Source organism: Denticeps clupeoides, chromosome 14, assembly GCF_900700375.1.
Source record: "Denticeps clupeoides chromosome 14, fDenClu1.1, whole genome shotgun sequence".
NCBI classification, from domain to species: domain Eukaryota; kingdom Metazoa; phylum Chordata; class Actinopteri; order Clupeiformes; family Denticipitidae; genus Denticeps; species Denticeps clupeoides.
Genome location: NC_041720.1, coordinates 3,576,722 through 3,598,752, shown reverse-complemented (window position 1 = coordinate 3,598,752; position 22,031 = coordinate 3,576,722). Strand labels below are relative to the sequence as shown.

Below are 22,031 nucleotides of genomic sequence, written 5' to 3'. Positions count from 1 at the left end.
CTTCAGTGAGAATCTACCGACGTACATGGTCATGGAAATAAAGAAAGAGAAGGAGTCTCCAAACGTTTGGCCTGTACTGTAGATCCGAGTGAGGAATAATGATGTTTACGGGGAAAATGTCCGCGTCCCGCACGTTTTCTCTCGCGGCCAGATGTTTCGTGCGTGTGTTTTTTTTTTTTTAAAGGCGCCGCCGTCCAATCAGCGTGCGTAACCGCGACGTGTTGCCAAGCCCCGCCCACTCCCGCGTACCCATTTATACCGTGTGGCACCGTGCGGCGCTGACATCTGGGGACGGCGAGGGGACCCGCAGCAGCTCCCGTTCGCGTTAGAGATACCTGGCGGCGACATAATGACGGAAGGCGACACCGGCGCCGCCGACGACACCGTGGCGGGGCAGGCAGAAGCCAAGTCGGAGGCGAAGCCCCTGAACGCCGGCGCGGCCGTCCCGGAGAAGGCGTCCCCGGCCGCCGAGCAGGGCGCCGAGCCGCCCGAGGGCGGATGGGGCTGGGTCGTCATGCTGGCGGCGATGTGGTGCAACGGCTCGGTGTTCGGCATCCAGAACGCCTTCGGCATCCTGTTCGTGTCGCTGCTGAAGGAGTTCGGCTCCGAGCACGACGAGGACCTGCGCTTCAAGACCGGTGAGTGTCGCTCGTCCGCGGCGGCGCCATGTGCGCGGTGCGCGCGCGGAAGCGCACGTTGCGTCGGGCTCCTGGGGGTCACCGGGCCGCCCGCGGGGTCCCCCGGGGTGGTGTGGCGTGGCGGGGACGCAGCTGACAGCCAAACCCCAGCGAAGCCACACTCCGCGCTTCCGCTGCGCGTCCTGCAACTTTGTCGCCTCGTTCGTGACGTCACGGCATGCGGCATCATGAAAGCGCACCCCTCTTTAATATGGGTTGCCAGATGGGGGCTGGGGGGGGCTGAAAAAAAACCTTTTCTTATTCATTTACGGCCCTGTATTTTAACGAGGCGCCACGCTGCCTGGCTGGGAGGCGACTGACGAGAATTGACCTTTTCACCCCTTGGTGAAAACGATTTTGTTCAGATAAGGACGAAGGTGTGTGAATTGGGGGGGGGTTTTGCTCACCACCTACCCGGCGGGTAGAGACATGTATACCCAGGGTGTCACTACATACCTCAAAAACTCCGAGGCTCTTTATCAGAAGAGCTCGACCTGCTGACCCCTGACCCTCCCGACTCTCTTAATGAACCGAATTTGGCCCGGACGTTTTATTTTCCCAAAAAGACCTTGTACGTCCGGGTCAAGGGAACGGACCAGCCGCAGTGCAGGAAGAATTTATTTCTCTGAACAGAGGAGCCCTTCCGTCCTGCCTGGCATGGACGTGCCCCCCTCTGAAAGTGTGTTGCGCCGGTTGCCGTCTGTTTTGCCCCCCGCCACGGGGGTCCCGGGCGTCGCATCTAAAACGAGCCGTGACGATTGCATTAGCAGCGCCTGGGTCCAGCTGGCACGTCTACACCAGCCCACTATCAGTCCCAGCTGCTGTCAAAGGTCATGCCCTCGAGGAAACCCAAGCCCGCCCAAGGCACAGCCTGTTAAATAAAGCTTCTGGACTGGGGGGGGGGGGGGGGGGGGGGGTTACGGGTACGTAACGTTCTGCGAATTTACGCCCTTATCCAGAGTGACAGGGACAGTCCACCTGGAGACACTCGGGGATAAGTGTCTTGCTCATGGACACAGTGGTAGTAAGTGGGGTTCGAACCTGGGACCATTGTGAAGAACGGCAAGCACAGCACGCGGTGACACAGCGAAACCCCGCCCTCGGCGTTTAACCGCCACCCTTGGTGGGCAGTGGGGTCCGCTTCCGCCCCTTCCATGGCTGCCGAGGCGGAGAGGTCAGAGTTTCCCGCAGTGCGTGGGTGCTTGGGCCGGGGGGCGGAGTCACAGGGATATGGCACGAAGTGGTGAATTAGAAATAATTGCCTGAGGTGATGGCTTCAGATCCACAAAGTCACACTCAGCACGAATGTAATTAAATCGGATGATCTAACATGAATCAAATTGGCACTTTAAGACAATAACTGTTCCTCAAAGCGTCTTCTTGTGCGCCTCTGACTTTTGCCCAGCCAAGAATAATAATCCTTGAACCATTTTAACGTCATTGTTCATACTGAGTCCACTCCTCGTTAGTAAGTGGACCACGTACGCCGCGGGGCGCCCTCTATTTATTATCCAGACCTTGCACCCGGCGGGCGGGTCGGTCATGCCCGCTGCAAGCACGTCCACGTTGTATACGCGCAGGAGAAATGTGGTGGAAGTGGCCTGGCGGGTGACACACTCCCCTATGAACCAGAAGACCCAGGTTCAAATCCCACTTACTACCATCGTGTCCCTGAGCAAGACACTTAACCCTGAGTGTCTCCAGGGGGGGACTGTCCCTGTAACTACTGATTGTAAGTCGCTCTGGATAAGGGCGTCTGGTAAATGGTGGGCCGGGTGCAATTTTTCATGAACATATATATTTTATTACTGTTTTATTCAGGATGAGTGATGCCGTTTATAACAATATGTAATAGTTCTGCTATATCTGTATATCTTTATTCATGTCCGCGACTTATCAAAAAAAAAAAAGAGGGATTTTGTGTGTTTTGTTTGGTGTTTCTTCGTATTTTTTCCACTGTTTTCTTTACCGAAGCCGGCGATTCATAAAATCCCTTCTGGGTCACAACCTAATCTGATGAATCCGGCTGATGCTTGCGTGACCTGACCATTGGGGTTCAGTCAAGCTCCTCTTGTCCATCTAAGCCACGGCCGCGTGGCGAGCAGCAGCCAATGGAGGGTGGATGAGTTCAAGCGCAGAGCACGTGGGGTCCTGAGGGCGTTCTGCTGTGAACTGATACACATTAATAATAATAATAATAATAATAATAAAGTGAAGTGATTGTCACTGTGATACACAGCAGCACAGCACACGGTGCACACAGTAAAATGTGTCCTCTGCTTTTAACCATCACCCTTGGTGAGCATGACAGGCGCCCGGGGAGCAGCATGTGGGGATTCGAACCGGCAACCTTCTGATTACAGGGCCCCAGCACTTTTCATGTGACGCGCCGTTATCTCCCAGGTGCAGAACGTGCCCGTGTGCTGCCAACAATAATGAAAGTGGGGCCAAACGGTCAGAAGGCTCATCGGCCAATCACAGGCTCGGATGTTGGGGCGGCGTCCGTGTCCTCAGCCCTCGTGGCAAGTTTACCTGCTTGTGGGCCTGCGCTGTTCCATTTTGCACAGCAGTATTCGCACTATTTAACTTTGCACATTTATTATTCATTTCACCGGTCTGTCTCACTGCTGCCTGCATGTTTTTTTGGTTAAACGTTGTTCTTGCACCGCCCGTGTCCCCCGTTTGCACTGCATGTGACCCAGTTTGTCGACGTCGCACACGTGCGCGTTGTCAAAGTCCGAGATGACGCAACACGCGGTCAGTTGTCTTAAAATCTCTCATTTTCGTCCTCATCCACAAACTGGTGCCTGATGGTCATAAACGCTTCAATAGCACAAAAATATTCTCCTATTGGCCCAGTGCTAATCTGTTACACATATTTTATGTTTTATGGTAAAGATATAAAAGTGTAATATTTGGTTATGTTTGCAATATTTGCATATTGGTAATCGATTGTATACTTGCAATATTTGCAATACTGTGGTCTGTAGCAGTCGCCAAAGCATTTCACTGCATATCATACCGTGTATGACTATGTATGTTATGAATAAAGTTTGAATTTGAATAATGTAATATCATGGTTATAATATCTCCGGCTGGCCAGAGAACTGAGCAATGGTTTCGGGACTATATAAAAAACAGCAGCCGATCGTCCTAGATGTGGTGCTGTGGTTCTGCCAGAAAGCCACAGGGGCGTGGTAATCACATTCAACTGCAGAATTTTCAGATTTAAAGCTTTTAAGACCGTTAGTCCATCGCTGTGTCTGCTTTATTATTAGGGTGGTAGTAGCCTAGTGGGTAACACACTCGCCTATCAACCAGAAGACCCAGGTTCAATGTTTCCCTGGGAACAGAAACGTGGAGAAACGGCAGCTGGGCAAAAAAAAGAAAAAAAACGGAAAAAAGTTGATGGACCTGAAAGCAGACAGCGGTTAATAGTTAATGGTGCATTTAATCCATACCGCATGTTAGTTTGACACGGAGTTGAGGTGAAGGTTGTCAGGAGATAAAAGAGTGGGTAAACACACACACACATACACACACACGCGCTGGAAACTGCAGGGCTGTAAGCATGACTCTGTGTTGTCAACATCTCCCCATATTCAGTAACATGTGAGGATTATAAACACACGCGGAAAATAGGACGGGTTTATAGTGCTAATAAAACCAGAGAGAAATTGACCGTAAATGTACAGTGTTGCATGAATGACATGCATCTGATTAAGACGAAGGTAAACTCTGTTCGTCGCTTGCCATCCAGGACCCCTTCGTTCCAAGCCGCTACATTCGCCGTTAGGTTGTTAATGATGGTTCTGCTAGGCGGGCCTCCAGGACCGGGTTTAGAACCCCTGAAAATCATAAACCGCTGTCAGGCGGTAGCAGGATGTTCATTAAACCTAAAGGGGCCACGAGATGCGGCGAAAGAAAACGTACGTGGGGCAAAAATACCAGGCTAGAACGGAAAAATGGCCAACCAAATTCCATTATGGTAGTATTGCTGAGAACAGTTGCACTTAAAAAAACATTAAAAAAGAAGAAGAGGAAAATTCACACTGGTGCAGTTTCTGGTGCATCAGCACTTCAACTACATCATTATTGGGAACATGGGTTCAACTACATCATTATTTTAACTTATCAAGGACCATTTATGATTCTTTAAGGGGTTAATTTTTGAACTTTGAACCCTGAACTTTTGAGGCGTAGCCCTTTCAGCTGTACCGTCTTCAGCTGTCAGAATCTGACTGTTAAAACGGAAAACGTTACGTTAGAACATTGCCACGGCCACCAATGTATGGGGTTTAGTGATTGCAAAATTCTGCCTGAAGGCAAAGTTGTCATTTCCACAGTGACGTCGAGGCCGCAGTTAATCATTTGGTCGAAAAGCAGTGGAAAAAACAATGTTTACGGTAAATTACATTTCCCATCAACCATTTATGCAAATAGTACAGTAGTTTTAGTGAAAAGAGACCTCCACCCTCACCGAATGGAATGGGTGGAACTGGACACACACTGAATAAAGTCAAGGCGATTCCGTGGCCTTGGCAGATGGCTCGGGAAGGGGTGGGCGATGGGGGGAAAATAAAAACGAGGAAGGGGTCCCCAGCGGCCTTCGGGGGTGAAATTCACAGCCGGAGAAAGGGGCCCTGTTTTCACGACGAGCCTGCTGTGGCGATGCTCGTGCAAAACGGGGTTGTCGTGTGGGTGTCAAGTCTTATCTGGAAAGGGCCGGTGTGCATGCGGCTTTTCGCTGCAACGCTCTAATTCGATAACCACACCGGTAACTGAAGAGGCCCGTCCTCTCCGGATAAGACCGAACGTTCCTCTCGCTGTTGTTTTTGCACAGTGCACAAGTCTTGAATAATGGAGGGGACGTGGATTGGAACTATTCTTTTAGGTAAAACGCTTTTCAGGGCCTACCAAGCGACATGGTTGTCCATGAATAGCCATTTCGCCGGTGCAGGAACAGTAACAGGAGCATTTTTTAAAGCATATTCGTTCCACTAAGACACGGCGCTGGCAGCGCGCAGCGAACCGCCGCGTCATGCAGGAGCACTGCAGCGCGAGGGAGGGGCCACAGGGAGCGGCCTGGGAGGAGGCGGCCAAGGAGCCGAGCGATCCCCCAATCGCGGGGGCCCCCGCGCACACCGCCCCTTGCCCGGTGTCATTTGCGCGACTCGCCAGACGTGCCGTGACGGACGGGGCTCGAGGCTTTTTCAGACTCAGCGGGTTTCGGTACCGTAGGGCCGCGTGAGGGCTGCGTGATTGCGGCAAAATGTGCTATTCTAGACCATTTGACAGACACTCTTATCTCGAGCGAAAATCCCTCATTTGGTTAACTAGGGACAGATTAGATTAATCGCTAGATTAAAATAATTCGATTAGGCCTCTTTAATCCAAGTATTTCCTAAAAAGGAAAGTGACTCGGCAGATCTGGCATCTAGTGGAAATTCATTCCACCAGGACAGAGAAGAGTCTAGATGAAGGCTTCCCCGCGACCTTGAGAGACGTCGGTACACTACAGTTCATCAAATTGATGGCTTGCAGGATGCAGGCGAAGCCGCAGCGGTGGCGTGTTGCGGCCTTGTGATGGGAAACGGCGGCATAATGCACCCTGCAGACATTTTTCTTGGCAGCGAGTTGGAGGTGTTGCCTTGGCCCCCTGTCAAATCGAAGATCTGACTCATGCAGGATCTGCCACTAATGTCCCGGTACCAGGCGCGGCGGGAGACCTTCCTGAAGCCGGGCTCTGGCCATAAACCCGACTCTCGTGTCCCGAGCTTCGGATGATTTGTGGAGCTTCCCGCCGACTGGACCCTCCCTCCGCGTCGTCCTATGGCCAGATCCCGCCCCCATAATGCCTCCCAGCTGTGAGGGTGCCAAACCGAGGGGTTGACTTGTGTCTGATGGCCAGATGTGGAGCAGAAGAACCCCAGGCGGGTCCGGGGAGATTAAACAGGGAAAGAAGAAGAAAAAAAAAACCCAATTATTTGTGGAATGGTGGGGTTGCCGAGTCCATGGTGCTGGCAAGATTTCAGGCCTCTTGCTAATACTCGGCCCCACCGAGCCGTCGGGCGTGGGGGTTGCCTGTTCAGAAATGGTCCTGTGTAGCCAATTACGATTACAATTTGGACACCCGGAGAACCCTGTCCCCCCCGTCCGGCACGAGACCGCCGAGTGGCCTGTGTTCACCACGGGGGTCTGGACGGGGGCCAGTTTGTCAGCGCACAGCAGCCCAGCCTCACAAGATCAAGCTCGGCTGCCAGCGGGCCCCCGAGCGGCGGCGGGGGAGGTCGGCGCGCCAGCGGCAAAGGCCGCGAATGTAAAACGAGACGGAACTCCCCGCTCCCGCTCGACGCGGACTAATTAGTGTCCAGCTCACTGACTACGAATGACGAGCTTGACCAAGAGACCGAGTAAAAGGCCCATGATTAACCTACGAGGGTAGCCGCACGGGGTCTTACGTCATAGCAGTGGAACTAATGAGTCGCTTCCTCGGGACATTGTCACGGATTCATACCACAGTGTTGACACTTTTCCCAACCCCAGTGTCTACGCGCCTGTATCTCTGATCAGTGTGTACAGTTCCAAAGGGCAAGACGTGACTGGTTTTTCCGGAAGAGTGGGACACTTTTCGGCGTTAGCGCAAGGTGCACAAATTCCTAAGGTATGCGCGCCCCTCCCACCAGACATGTAACTATTAGAATTTTGAGTTCGGGTGACGCGTGACACCAGATGACCGCTTTCCATATGAAGTTTGTCTCGCTGCGTGTGTGAACCCTTGAGAATTTGTGGCCACGATAATGAATTTCCACGTGGAGTCACATACAGGCCTGTCGCGGCGGTCTTTGTGAAAGTGAAACAGCAATTTGCGCCTGTACTTGGCAAAATGAATCTTCTCCAACATTTAATTGGTTCTTTTCGTGGTCCAATCTATACGTGTCTACCAAGTCCAGTGGAAATCTTACTGGTAGATTTCGTGTAAACTGTGACTACATACTGAAAAAAGGAAACACGGCTAAACTTAGAAAAATGTAATTAATCCATCACACCTAATATTTTAGCATTGACACTTGATGTGATAGATTGCTTGCATTTGTTTCAGTTCAGCCCTTGTTTACAATGAGATAACACAATGAGCAACGGGGCAGTGGAGGCCTAGCGGTTAAGGAAGCGGCCCCGTAATCAGAGGGTTGCCGGTTCGAATCCCGATCCGCCAAGGGGCCACTGAGCAAAGCACCGTCCCCACACACTGCTCCCCGGGCGCCTGTCATGGCTGCCCACTTCTCACTATGGGTGATGGTTAAATGCAGAGGACACATTTCACTGTGTGCACCGTGTGCTGTGCCGCAGTGTTTCACAATCACGTCCTAGCGCGGCACCAACTTCGGGGAAGAGAACAGAGCTCGTGCCCACCCAAGTAAATGACTTCTGCTTAGTAAAAATACAACGTGCACTTCCTCTCAATGTGGCAGAACTGACGTAACACGAAACTCGCTTCTTCCTCACGTGCTCTCAAGCTGGTTTTCTGCACTTCCGTGTGTGTTTTTATGATCCAGCACCGACCGTAACGATCACAAGCCATGCGTACGGTCGTCTGCTGTGATGACAAGAGTACAGGATTACCACACTGACGGGTACAGAGCCGGGTTCACATTTACATTTACAGCATTTACCAGACGCCCTTATCCAGAGCGACTTACAACCAGTAGTTGCAGGGACAGTCCCCCCCTGGGGACACTCAGGGTTAAGTGTCTTGCTCAGGGACACAATGGTAGTAAGCGGGATTTGAACCTGGATCTTCTGGCGAGTGTGTTACCCACTAGGATACGTCTGACAGGAAGTGACTTGCAACACAGCGCTGGCTAATGACCGTTAAAACATGTACGTGATTATGTGTGTAGTTTATGAATATGAAATATGAATATTAATGTGAAAGTGGATCCGCCCCCCCCTCCTTGGCCTCCTGCACCGCGGGCCTGGAGGTTGACGTGATTTCGAGCGACAGCGGAGTCTGACTGCAGACTGAGGTTATTGGGTTCGGGCTGGGGGGACTCTGGGTCACGCGTTGAGAGGCTCAGCCCGGGCTGTCACCGACAGTCCTGCCCCGCAGGGCCACACGGGGGTCCGTCGCAGGGGCGGGCGGCGGCTCTAAATTGCATTTTCGGGCCATTTGCGGGCCGAGGGCCGACAGTAATATCCGGCGGTCTGGGGGGTCACCGGCGCAGTCCTTTGATAAGCCACTATGGATTCCGCTATGTCTATGCTGCGGGGCGCCAGCGACCTGTAGGATGTTTGTCGCCGGGAGGTTTCCCACGCGCTCAGCTCTCAGTGTGTCACCGGCCTCTGATTTACTCCTGGCTCCTTCCGCCACGGTTATTTCCTCTCTCAGTTGTTTACAGGGACTCGTACCCGGCAACGGGGCTCGCGTGATAACAATGGGACCCCGAACGGGGAGTGGGGCGCGAGGAAAAACAACCGTCCGGCACTCTGCTGTCGAGGCGCCGGGAAGGTGGCAGGTGCGTGGCACTTCGCGTTGTGCCACAAGGACGCCAGATGCCTGGAATGCCACGCGGCGCCCGGCCCCGTCCGGCAGAGATGATTCGCTCCCGACAGGCGAATCTGCTGAACCAAGGGGAAAAAGTGCGGACGCGAAGCCGCATGCGAGGTTCCCTCGGCCTCCAGCGGAAAACACGTGCTCACGTGTTCCTCAACCAGCAACTCCGTCGGTTCCTTTTTTCTTTTTTGGTGGCCAAAGGTCTCCCCTCGACCCTTGTACGTTGTCTGGCAGTGCGCGTTCTTGCCCTCCTTTCCCCACCTTTTATTCCTTTTCATCTGTCCGTACGATAAAGTCGTCTCGGCTCTGTTTCATTTCGACTGCTGACGTTCCGCCCTTATTGCTGGTCAATTAGGCCCTTCTGACTGGAGGCACTTGTGATTTATGCCTTAGAAAAACGAAGTATGGAAATGCTAAGCCTCTTGGCCGAGATTCAGGAATGTTTTGCCTTTGTCGTATGGAAATTCAGCAATTTTTTTTCCCCTTTAAATCCTCTTCTTCTTTTCCACCTTTGTTCGGCACAACGTGTCCATAGGAGGCAAAAATTCTTTCCGATTTTTTTTTTCTTTCTTCTTGTTGTCGCAATGGTGTGATTCTATACCGTGTGTAACACCAGTCAATAAAAAGCCCCGTCACTTGACGTGTGGGGCTGGGCGACGAGGGTAATAATTTTTACCTTACCAACAAAAGTATCCAGCCTTGATGGCACGGGACGTGTATGCGTGAACGTATGGCCACAGGAGAATTCGTGGCCGAGTACATACGACCAAAGCTGATCGTGGTGATCAGCCTGAATTTTATTACGATCTTTTTGAGAGGTCTAATTGTACACATAAGCTAATAAGAAAAGTGGACTTTTTTTTTTGTACAGACACGGTGACCCTGGTGACATTTTGAGTGCTGTTTGTTCACATATTTTAACACGTTGCCTGGGGAAATTATCAGTAAAAACGGTATTTCAGAAATGTGGTAAGAATGAGGTCTGTGGGTTTTATATCAGAATAATTCATTAACGTTTTGCTAACACGAGACGTAAAACCTTTTGAGCTTGTTTAACTGTTGCCAAATGGCTTGGCGTCATGCGCAAAGCTTTTCAGCGTCAGTTTGCAAAATTCAGGTTTTTGCCATTTTTCGCATCAGACACAATTGGACATTTTTCAGCAGCAGTTGGTGTCAGTGTGGCTGTAGTAGCAGCGTAAACTTATACTTATACGTAAACTTATACTTATATAGGGCGACCATCAATAAGTTATATAAGTTATATAACACTTATAGTAACTTTTACGCCTTCAGGCCTGTCTGAAAATTCACTTCCTGTTAATGACCTGATCATGACCCTTGTTGGCCCTGGTGCCTCTTGCACGTTGAGACAGCTCGGCCTTTACACCTTTAAGACTCGCAGCGCGCTGTGTACACTAGAGGAAGGGCCGCCGGGAAAAGCAAACAAGCACGAACTCATTCACGTAAACTCGACCGAGGTCCACTATTTCGCCTGCTCTTCGAACGTTTCTGCGTGAATTTCAGAAGCTTTCTCTAACTTCTCCTTGTTTCTCCCTCTGCCTGCAGCCTGGGTCGGCTCGCTGTCCATGGGCATGATCTTCTTCTGCTCACCCATTGTCAGCGTGTTCACCGACCTGCTGGGCTGCCGCGTGACGGCGGTGGGCGGGGCCGCCGTCGGGCTGGTTGGACTGCTGGCCAGCTCCTTTGTGAAGTAAGCATGTCTAGTTTTTTTCATCGACGTTCAGGCCACATTGGCCAGTTGAGTTTCTTTACTTCAGCACTAGGAAAAGGGGCAGGTTGGCAGGGTGGTTGTAGCCTAGTGGATTAGACACTCACCTCTGAACCAGATGACCCCACATTCCCAGGTTCAAACCCCACTTACTACCATTATGTCCCTGAGTGAGACACTTAACCCCGAGTGTCTCCAGGGGGGGACTGTCCCTGTAACCACTGATTGTAGGGTGCTCTGGATAAGTGAGTTTGCTAAATGCCATAAATGTACATGCATGATCTAATTTGGTGACGTGAACCAGATTGAATGCTTTCCATTCACCTATTGACCTACTGATGTACAGTACAGGCCAAACACACCTTCTCATTCAATGTGTTTTCTTTACTTTCATGACCATTTACGTTGGTAGATTCTCACTGAAGGCATCAAAACTATGAATGAACACATGTGAAGTTAAGTACTTAACAAAAAGTGGAGACCTGGCCTCCACAGTCACTGGACCTGAACCCAATCCAGATGGTTTGGGGTGAGCTGGACCAACAAGTGCCAAACACCTCTGGGAACTCCTTCAAGACTGTTGGAGAAGCATTTCAGGTGACGACCTCTTGAAGCTCATCCAGAGAATGCCAAAAGTGTGTAAAGCAGTAATCAGAGCAAAAAAACTAGAATATTAAACATGTTTTCAGCTATTTCACCTTTTTTTTTTAAGTCCATGACTCCACATGTGTTCATTCATAGTTCTGATGCCTTCAGTGAGAATCTACCAATGTAAATGGTCATGAAATGAAAGAAAACACATTGAATGAGAAGGTGTGTCCAAACTTTTGGACTGTACTGCATGTGGCAGGATGAAGGCTCAAAGGTTTGTCACAACTTGCCCAAAAAGACCCTGTCGAAACATGGAATTAAAATTCCAGCGATCTGATCTGGAGTGGACATGCACAGGCCTGACCACACTGAGGGCACGTTCGTGTCCAAAAACCACGTTTGGGGGTTGAGATCAAATGAGAACACGCACTCTGATCCCCCCAAGATGCATGTTAATGCTGAGTGTGAAACAGCCTGAGACCAGCAGCTCCGGATCGGTTTCTCCAGGATTAGGCTGCCTTCACGGCAGCCCCCTCATAAAGCCAAGCCCCGGGCTTATGCAGATTTGAAATGGTAAAGAACTAAAGAGAAGCACTTTTGTTGGCAGATGCTTTGTTACCCTCCCCGGGGGGGTCGGTTTAGGGTCTGTTTGTATTCAGTGCTTCTTCACTGTGATCTATAAGAGCCAATTTATTCTGTAGGTCCCTGGGTCCTCTCTACTTCACCTATGGCATCGTCTTTGCCTGCGGTTGCTCCTTCGCCTACCAGCCGAGCCTGGTTATCCTGGGCCATTACTTCAAGAAGCGCCTGGGCCTGGTCAACGGCATCGTGACGGCAGGCAGCAGCATCTTCACCGTCACCCTGCCGTTCCTGCTGTCCGGCCTGCTGGACAAGGTGGGCCTCCACAACACCCTGCGCGTCCTCAGCATCCTCATGTTCATCCTCATGCTGGCCGGCTTCACCTACAAGCCCCTGCTGCCCCGGCCCCTCAGCAGCAAGCCTGGCCGCAGCTGCCCGCCCATGAGCCAGGTGTTCAACATCAAGATCTGGAAGTCCATGGGCTACCGGATCTGGGCGTTCGGCATACCGGCTGCGCTCTATGGATACTTCGTGCCTTACGTCCACCTGGTGAGTCTCATCCTGTTTATGCTTCTCGTCAGCGATCGCGTTTCAGTCCTTTCTCAGGGTCGGTGAAATCCATAGCTGTATCCGAGCTCCAGGTGATTCCAAAGGTCTGCTGTGTCCCATGAAATCGATCCTGGGGTGGGCGCTGTTTGTCCGCCGGAGCAGCGTGAGGAAGGATCTCAGGGGTGTAACAGTAGACGAGTGGGTGCTGCGTGTGAGAAAGAAAGTGACGTTTAGTGAGTGATGCAGTCCTGACAGACACACTGGCTGGCGTGTGACTTGTCTGATGTGCCATCGGTGTCCTTACAGCACCATGTGACAAGGGGTCACTGGAGGTCATGGACCCTTGGAGCCTTGAAATGATCCCCTTACCCCTCCTTTCTGTAGCTACAAAATATGTAATGTGATATAATATAACTTAATACAATAGCTATATTATTTTATCGTATGTGTTTACAGCTTTAACTCTTGTTGGAAACGACTGCATGCTGATTGGCGGAAGTTACAAAAACAGAATTCTGAACTCTGAACTTTATTATTCATGCATTAACCAATCAGGAGACAGTTGTAGAGCTACGCAATAAACAGCAGGCAGTAAAGGATGGATGTTATCTCGCGTTGTGTGGGGCAAGATTACCATTTTATGGCCATTTCTATTAATTGTTTTATTACTGTGTGTTGTTTTTTCCAGTGTACTCAGTTTCTTGTTTTTTAAGAAATTCCTTATTCTTTTAAATTGATGTTACCATTGTGATTATTATTAAGCAATAAATATCAATACAATTGGTTGCTATGAAGCACAAAATGTTGTACTATTCAATTATTTCATAACTGTTATATTACAGTTTCAGTTCAAAGTTAAAAAATGACAAACAGCTGGAGATAAAACATTCCGACAGACAGCAAATATTTTGTATATTGCAAGGGCCTGATTAGATGTTATGTAGTCGGCCATGCAGCAGAAAAATGGAATTATCAGACTCAGCAACATGAATGTCCATATTATTTCAGTATTCTGTAACATTTCTTGTAAAACATATCTTGTTTTTGTCGTATTGTGTTAACCCACAGCAGCTTTTTGCTGGGTTGAAGGTGGGGTGGTCCTGTGGTGTGGCCCAGGAAGTCGCGGTTTGTTTGGACGTGTCTGCTCTGTTATTGGCGCGGCTCGGTTTCTCTTCGGGACGCCTCTCTTGTGTTGATCCAACACGTCTTCGCAGCCTGTCAGCTGCTCCGGCGCTCCGTGGAGTTTGGTGGCCTACTGACCTCCATTATGAGCTCGAAAGCAACCAGAGCCCAGGTCGGTGAAGCTACGGGTGCATTGCAGCTCAGTTCAGGCCTCAACCTGGCGTAGTCCATCGGAGGAAAGCCTTGATAATTAGGCAGTGAGGTCAGTGTGTGAAGTGGAGGTTATGGTCTTACCAAAGTTCGCTTCTCCGAACAGATATGGACAAAACTGTAGTGATACAAATATAAGCATGTTATACATGAAAACTCAATTTTACATTTAAGGTTTGCTTTGGTCCAAATCAGTCGAACAATTGAACAATTGAATCGAACCAAAAAGCGTCTCTTCAAATCATGCAATAACTTTTTCTCTGCCAACTGGTCAGATGTATCGCCGCGGGAACACCAACAGTAAATACAAGAAGACGTTGACGACGTTGAAATGTACCCATAATGATAAAAAGGCGTAGTTCAGTGTGGAAGGGGAGTGGGATTCGTAAATGACATGGACCGGCTGCCAGGAGCTGGTGACGCACAATTATTCCTCGAGAGGGAATAAATTGTTGGGAATTGACCAGGGCGACCATCAATTCCTAAGACTTGTGGGTTGATATTTCTGTGTGTGTGTGTGTGTGTGTGTGTGTGTTCAGCACGGGCGGAACTCTGGGAAGTCATTTGCATGGAACGCAGGTGTCCGGTGCAGGAATCATTAAACCGAAGCCCCTGCACAGGCTGTGCTGTTATCTACCTTTCCACAGGCAGAGTTCACACCTTTTATTTCTTTACTGCCCATACTGCCACGTCACAAACGTCCCCTGGCAAGGGACGTAAAGATCAGTGCTGGCCCTATTTTGTTGAATATCAGCATTTACTCTAAGACGAACGACTACCAGTCAAACGTTTGGCTGCACCTACTCATTTATGGGTCTTGCGTTTGTTACATTATTGAAGAAGACACGGGACTATGAAATAACACACTTGGGGTTATGAAAAAGTTGAAAGTCTCCAATGCTTGGAACGCCTGAGCTTTTTTGGTTCGTATTGTCTCTAGATAAGATCGTGGTTACAGGTTCTGGTGGTGGGTGTGCTGGCTGGCCTCCCTGCTCCCGTTGCCACTTCCCCAGTTCCAGAGATCGATCCTGCTTGTTTGTCCTGTAAATAGAAATGAGGTTTGGTGAAACTCACCTGCGCCTGGCTCCGCCTTTTCTTCGCCACACACAGCTTTTCAACCTTTGCTCTTGTGTCGTGAGCACCTCCATCGCAAACCTCCATCACTTTCTCCTCGAAATATGTTTCTTGCATCGGATTCTTCAAAATCTAGTCTCTTTTCAGAAGCGCTCTTTACACCTATCTCCATTTCTAGCCACTGCAGGACCATAGACAGACTCGAGGAACTCGAATTAATGTTAAATAATCTCACAACGTCACATTTTCATGATGGGGGGCCTTTTAATTGCCCAATGACGCCTCATCGATTGATGTAATAATTTCACATGACTTCTGATGACCTCTGACCTTTGCTGCACATGCTGTCCTCGCCTTCGAGGCTCGTCTGGTCTTTCTGTTCTGGGGCGGCCGAGTCGCGGCGTTGAGCTTTCCAGAGCGCGGCGGAGTTAATGGGCCACGGCAGAAACCAGAGACCTGGTGCTGCCTTAATGGAGTGTGTGTCCTTGTGTAATGACGCACCCATCGTTTTAAAAAGCTGTGTGTGCGCGTGCAGACTTTGCTTTTTCAAAACCGGTGTCGTGGTGAGTTTATGGTGCGAGAGGCAGGATGGCGTACAGTTCCTCTGGAACGAACAGGAAGTCCCTTAATGGCAGCGGATTGGTGGTGTGCCGTGGGGGGAGGTGCTGAGACGTAATGCCCCGCCTGCTTTCTTTTTATCTTACTCACAAAATGTCTACCCGCTGGCAGATGCTCAATCATGGGTATTTTCCCCTGCAGAGCTGAAAACGCACAAGGCACACACACACCATCAGAACTGCACGGACACACCGGCGCTGAGCCGCCCTGTCTTCTGTAAAGCGCTACTGTGATACATACAGTACAGGCCAAAAATTTCTTTATTATCGTGACCATTTACGTTGGTAGATTCTCATTGAAGGCATCAAAACTATGAATGAACACATGTGGAGTTCTGTACTTAACAAAAAAGGTGAAATAAGTGAAAACATGTTTTATATTCTAGTTTCTTTGCTCTGGTTACTGATTTGCACACTCTTGGCATTCTCTTGATGAGATTCAAGAGGTCGTCACCTGAAATGCTTCTCCAACAGTCTTGAAGGAGTTCCCAGAGGTGTTTAGCACTTGTTGGTCCAGCTCACCCCAAACCATCTGGATTGGGTTCAGGTCCGGTGACTGTGGAGGTCAGGTCTCCACTTTTTGTTAAGTACAGAACTCCACATGTGTTCATTCATAGTTTTGGTGCCTTCAGTGAGAATCTACCAACGTAAATGGTCACGAAAATAAAGAAAACACATTGAATGAGAAGGTGTGTCCAAACCTTTGACCTGTACTGTATATTAATATTATATGTTATATAAAATGCATGTATTATTATCCATGGTTTTTCTGTTTTGTGTAGATGAAACACGTGGAGGAGAGATTTGGCGTCGATGCCAACAAAGAAGTCCTGCTGATGTGCATCGGCATAACCTCTGGGGTGGGCCGGCTCATCTTTGGCAGGGTGGCTGATTATGTGCCTGGGGTCAACAAAGTGTTCCTCCAGGTAACGGCAAGACCCTGATCATACTGACTGTTGTCTGAGAACAGCTCAGGGGGAGCCTTCATCGTCTCCTCCTGGTGTCTTCTCATCCCACAGGTGGCGTCGTTCCTGGTGATCGGGCTGATGTCCATGATGATCCCTCTGTGCAACATCTTCGGCGGGCTGATCGCTGTCTGCCTGCTGATGGGACTGTTCGACGGCTGCTTCATCTGCATCATGGCCCCCATCGCGTTCGAGCTGGTGGGCTCTCAGAACGTCTCGCAGGCCATTGGCTTCTTGCTGGGCATGATGTCTGTCCCCATGACTGTCGGGCCGCCCATTGCAGGTACCGGGGCACGGTCCCTCTACTTTTTTTAATTTAGTTTTTTTTATTCATAAATAGATTACAGGATGCTAGAACTAGTAAATAAAATAAAATAAAAAACACACACAAGAAAAAACTGAATATGTACATGCTATCAAGGCTGATATATACAATTTTATTACAACATTACATTTGGTCCCGTATTATGAATATTTCACTTTATTTAACATTAATGCGAGTTCCTGTAATGAGTGCTTTGGCCATTCTGCTTCAACGTTCAGTGGGTAGCCAGTGGGTTAATTAGATTTTTTTCTGGAAAAATGCCGACATGACTTCCTGTCTGCGCCAAATATTGTGGTTGGTGAATGGTGTTGATGATCAGCTTCTATAGGCCGCTCTCCTCCTCGTCCCGCCTCTCACCTCCTCATTAGCATTTAAAGCTACAGACACCGAAACTGTGCATCCTGGGAAATCTCATTGTGGAACTGCATCAAAGTGGCTTTAATTCTTCACCATGGCTGAATTTCGGAAAAAGACTTCAGATACAGTATTAGGGGACCAATAAGCTCTATATAAAAGCAAAAAAAAAATTGTTTCATAATAGGGGACCTTTAACAGTGGATGAAATTAGCATTAAAAGTATGTTTTGCGTAGCATGTTGTCGCCGGCAAATTTCAAATCGTAAGTAAGTGGAAAACTGGTCCGCTGCACCTCCTCCATGTTTCTGTAGATAGGGATATCAGCTTGAATCCAGACACTCATTGTCACCATAGGAGGTATTCAGTTGGTGTCACCTTAGGATGTTACATGCTGCAGTGCCTCAGCTACCAAAAAAGCCTGCAATGGAGTTTGGAGTACAGAGTATGTGAAAAACATCTTAAAGAGTCTTTATTAAAAGCGACTCTCAATGACAATGAGCCAGCACACCATTTATTTATGGCATTTGGCAGACGCCCTTATTCATGTTACCATCAACGAAGTAGTCAGCTCTGGTTCACCAGGACCCCAATTATGAATACAGTCATTGAATTTGCTCAATTGAGCTGTTTCTTGCATAAGTCAGACTATAAAAAAGCTACAAGTTAGTCTAAGTCTTCTCTAAAGATGAAAGTCAGTTACGAGTCCACTTCCTTACCCACTAGGCCTGAACATCAGGTCATCCCAAATGTTAATGATGATATAGTTATCCTCTCACTTCATATATGTTCACATAAAGGCCTCCGTGAGCTTTTTCTCCATAAGCATGTACTAAACCCCCTTGAGATGATTAGGAGGGTCGTCTAGGAACCGGGGTGCCATCTGCTGGTTACAACGTGTCATGACTGCGGAGGAGAATGATGTTGAGTGTGATCCCCCCAGAGCTTCAGGAGTGAAATGGTCCTTTCCGGGAGGAAGATCCCCAACACTGAAGATTTCAGGACCCAGGACTTTAACCACCACTGTCCCTATATCACATGCTCATGACTGCCTGTTTTATTTGACCCCTTGGGTCCTAAAATGGTCATGTGTCTGCTTGCATACAGCGCTGATTTGACCTTTTGAACCTCTGTATATTACCCCTAACATAGTGATACACTTACCAAAGCTTGCTGTATCAAAGTAAGATCACATTTGCAGGTTCTATATTTTAATGGGAAAAATACTAGAAGCACCGCACAGCCGAATCAGGGAGCGTCTACAAACTACTGCACGCTGAGCAGAATGCTTACGAACTGAAATGGAGAAATGGGAAATCCATCTGTAGGCAGTTCGTTGGTATTCAAAATTTTGCAAATTATTCAGATCATATCTAGTATCATCCACCATGACACATCTCTCACAGAACACAAGGCTTGTCAATAGAAGTATTGATTTTGCATATTTAATGTTTTATTGCCTTAGAAATCAAACAAATCCTCTGAGGCATCTTCCAGCCTTCCACAAATACTTCTGTACATTTGCACAATTTGAATGCATTGCACCTCCCATCAACCTGAAACCGTATCCGCAGGCTGCCCCGAAGCGTCGCGTCGCGTTCAAATGTCGTCTCCACTTTGTCCCACCTCAGGTTTCCTGAGGGACCGGCTGGGAAGCTACGACGTGGCTTTCTACCTGGCTGGCATCCCTCCCATCATCGGCGGCGCCGTCCTGTGCATCATCCCGTGGGTGGAGGCCAAGCGCAAGGCCAAAGAGAGGCAGCCGGAGAGCGAGTGCGCAGACAAGATGGTGGATCAGGAGAAGGGCAGCAATGGAGATGCTCCTGTAGCTGCGAAAAGCACAGATTCAGAGTCTGTCATCTAAGCAGCATTTTTTTTTTGGAAACACACACACACACACACACACACAGACACAGACACACAAAGAAACACAGTTGCAGGGTCTATGCCATGGATAGGAGATTGATTTCCACAGCATGGATTGTCTGTGAAATTTTATATTTAGGGATTCATGCCTGTACCGTCGCGTCAAGACGTCCAGGGGAAGCACATCAGGCCGATGCTGAAGTTCACAGTCGACATGGATGTGATCTCCATGAGCTATGCAGCGAGGTTTCCCAGCAATCTTCCTGCTCTCCTGTCATCCTGGGAGCGGGAAACGGACTCGGGGGAAACTCGGAAGATTTATTTTTTACAACAAGGGAAATATATTTTTCACCAAGGTGCATTTAAACGTGTCAAGGGACAAATGAATCTTGTTCATATGGCAAATCATATTTCATAAGTCACATTTCACAGTTTTATTATGCGCTCATGAACAGACCAGTGACGTTGCAATGCGATCACAATTTATTATTTCACACTAAAAATCTATACGTCCAGATTTGCATTTGTACCCAGAGGGCAAAAGACGAAATTCGACGTTGACTGAATGTTAAAAAAATGCTTTTATTTTGAAGTTTTACTCGATTCTTTCACATGCGTTTTCCAAGACGTGCTTTACCAAAAGTAGTCCTTGTTAGCCAAAGAGAAATGGTGTCTTTTGCAATTATTTTTGCTCATGAGTTGGGAAATAGTGGGCAGAATCCAGACGTTATTTATTAGATATTTTTAATATGGCTTTGAACATTGTGAATGTATCGAAATTGGGTTCTCGAGGAGGTGGTCACAAATCAGAGAAGTGCTTTAAATGTGCATTTTAAGGAACCGTGCACAGTTCTAGAAAGCGCTTTCGCGCTGAGCATCTCACAAGCGGAAGTGTGACTTTCTTTAATCTTGCTGCTGATTTTTTAGTAGTTGGCTGAAGTACTATGGGATGAATCCAGGAATTTAGTACATAAGAACCTAGGGAAAATGACCGCCGAGTATTGTTAGGCGTTTGTGGAACGTTGACCTGAAACCTCTGTTCCGTTAAGGGAGTAATGAAGAGAATTTGGAGCAATTGCTGCATTTATTAAATGGTGTAAGGGAGGATGTCAGGCCAGGACCACAAGGAACCAAAGTGTCTTTTGGCCCCCCTGACTCGTTTTGCATTTACATTTCATTCCTCAAAAGTGTACTAGAGAGCTTTAAAAAAAAAAAAAAAAAAAAAAAAAAAGGCCAAAAGTATTTTTGTATTTTGTTTCATTTCCCCAGACGACATGCTCCTTTTAAGGCTGTTAGCCGGTATCTTGTCAACACTAGGAAAAATTAGTTGTATTTTTTTGAGTGCGTTAGCTTTATGTTATTGTAACGATTTAATATTCCCTACATATGTGTGCATTGGTGACATTTCGAATTCAAATTATGCTGGTAGACTGGTATTTCTTACTTTTCTGCCATGTGAGTCGATGTATTTTTTCCGAATAATGGCAAAATGCAGTTATGTTTGCTCGATTTCTTTTTGGTAGGAGACCTGATACGATCTACCTCAATTTGCATAATTCCTGTTTTTTGTTTTTTTTCTTCTTTATATGCACACCATTGAATTAATCTCATTTTCAATACTTGACCACCCAGATGTGTGCGTATCATGTAATCAGTGTCTGTTGTGTATTTCACAGCAGAGCAGTGCAATAAGACGCCTGACAATCTCACCAATATTTATTGTAGCATCACATTCGAATAGCACGCACACAAACACACAACATCTGTCCTTCGTCTTCCCCTCCGAACACACCCAGTCATTCTTTAGCCAGTCCATATTTTTTGTTTGTCATTGTTGCGCTATGAAATTAATTTAGGTGATTCATGTCTTACTGTCCTGTTTATATAAAGTTTCAATTTCTAGATAGTTTTCACATATATCAATGAAATGCACATTATTTTATATCATTTAGTGTTTCTGACATTTCCCACTGACAAGAGAACTGTCAAATTTGTCTTAATGTCAGCAATCCAAAGAAGAATGTTATGTTTTGTATTTTTTTGTTATGAGTTGTAATCAATTAGAGAAAATTTGCAGTTTTATTGGTATTAGCATGCCTGACCAAGTAGAGTTTTGCTCTTAAATATTAGAAGAAATCAGGAGAGATGTGTGCACGATTGGGTCCAAAGGCAGAAAAAAAGAGAAAACGAATGGAAAATTCTTTCTGATAGTATTATTGCATTACTGTGAATTATCTAGTGGCAACTATTAAACCATTATTCATCTATTTCTGGAGCAACATGTTCAGGAGAAAATGTATTTATGTGTGCATGACTGAGATCAGGTAATGTACCCTAACACATTAACCTTTTTATTGAATATGGGGTAAAAATCATACAAACGAAGTAAGGCAATGCACCCTATAGTTCTCTTTTATGATAAACCATACGTTTACGATATTAGTTGTATATTGTTGATTATGAAACAATTTAATGTTGTAATTGTGCTTCCTGATAATTTCTTCTCTTTCTTTTTCAATTAATTGCATGATTTTGAGTTAATCATTTTGTATATTTACTACACAGAAAACACATTTTACTATGTATTTTTAAAGAGTAAAGATACTAATTTTCTTGGGACTTGACTGGTCTTTTTTTGTATTATAGCAGTATGTAATGAGCAACTTTATACATTTTGCATGCTTTGACGAAAACACACAACATATTATAGTTTCTCGCTAGTCGCTGACGTTTAATAAAGCCAAATAAATAAATGAATTATTAATAATTTCGACACATTCTTCTGCCGTATTATACAGCTACGACTGCCGTGAAATTTCA

General features: G+C 47.5%; 1 protein-coding gene across 1 annotated transcript; it reads left to right on the top strand.

Moving 5' to 3' along the window:
• The first annotated feature begins 246 nt into the window (after positions 1–246).
• slc16a10 (solute carrier family 16 member 10) lies at positions 247–21,830 on the top strand. The gene is made up of 6 exons (XM_028953383.1): positions 247–638; positions 10,798–10,942; positions 12,253–12,679; positions 16,485–16,628; positions 16,722–16,950; positions 18,977–21,830. Exons 1-6 carry the CDS (start codon positions 350–352, stop codon positions 19,207–19,209), a joined length of 1,467 nt encoding a protein of 488 aa, XP_028809216.1. The 5' UTR covers positions 247–349; the 3' UTR covers positions 19,210–21,830.
• The last annotated feature ends 201 nt before the right edge of the window (positions 21,831–22,031 follow it).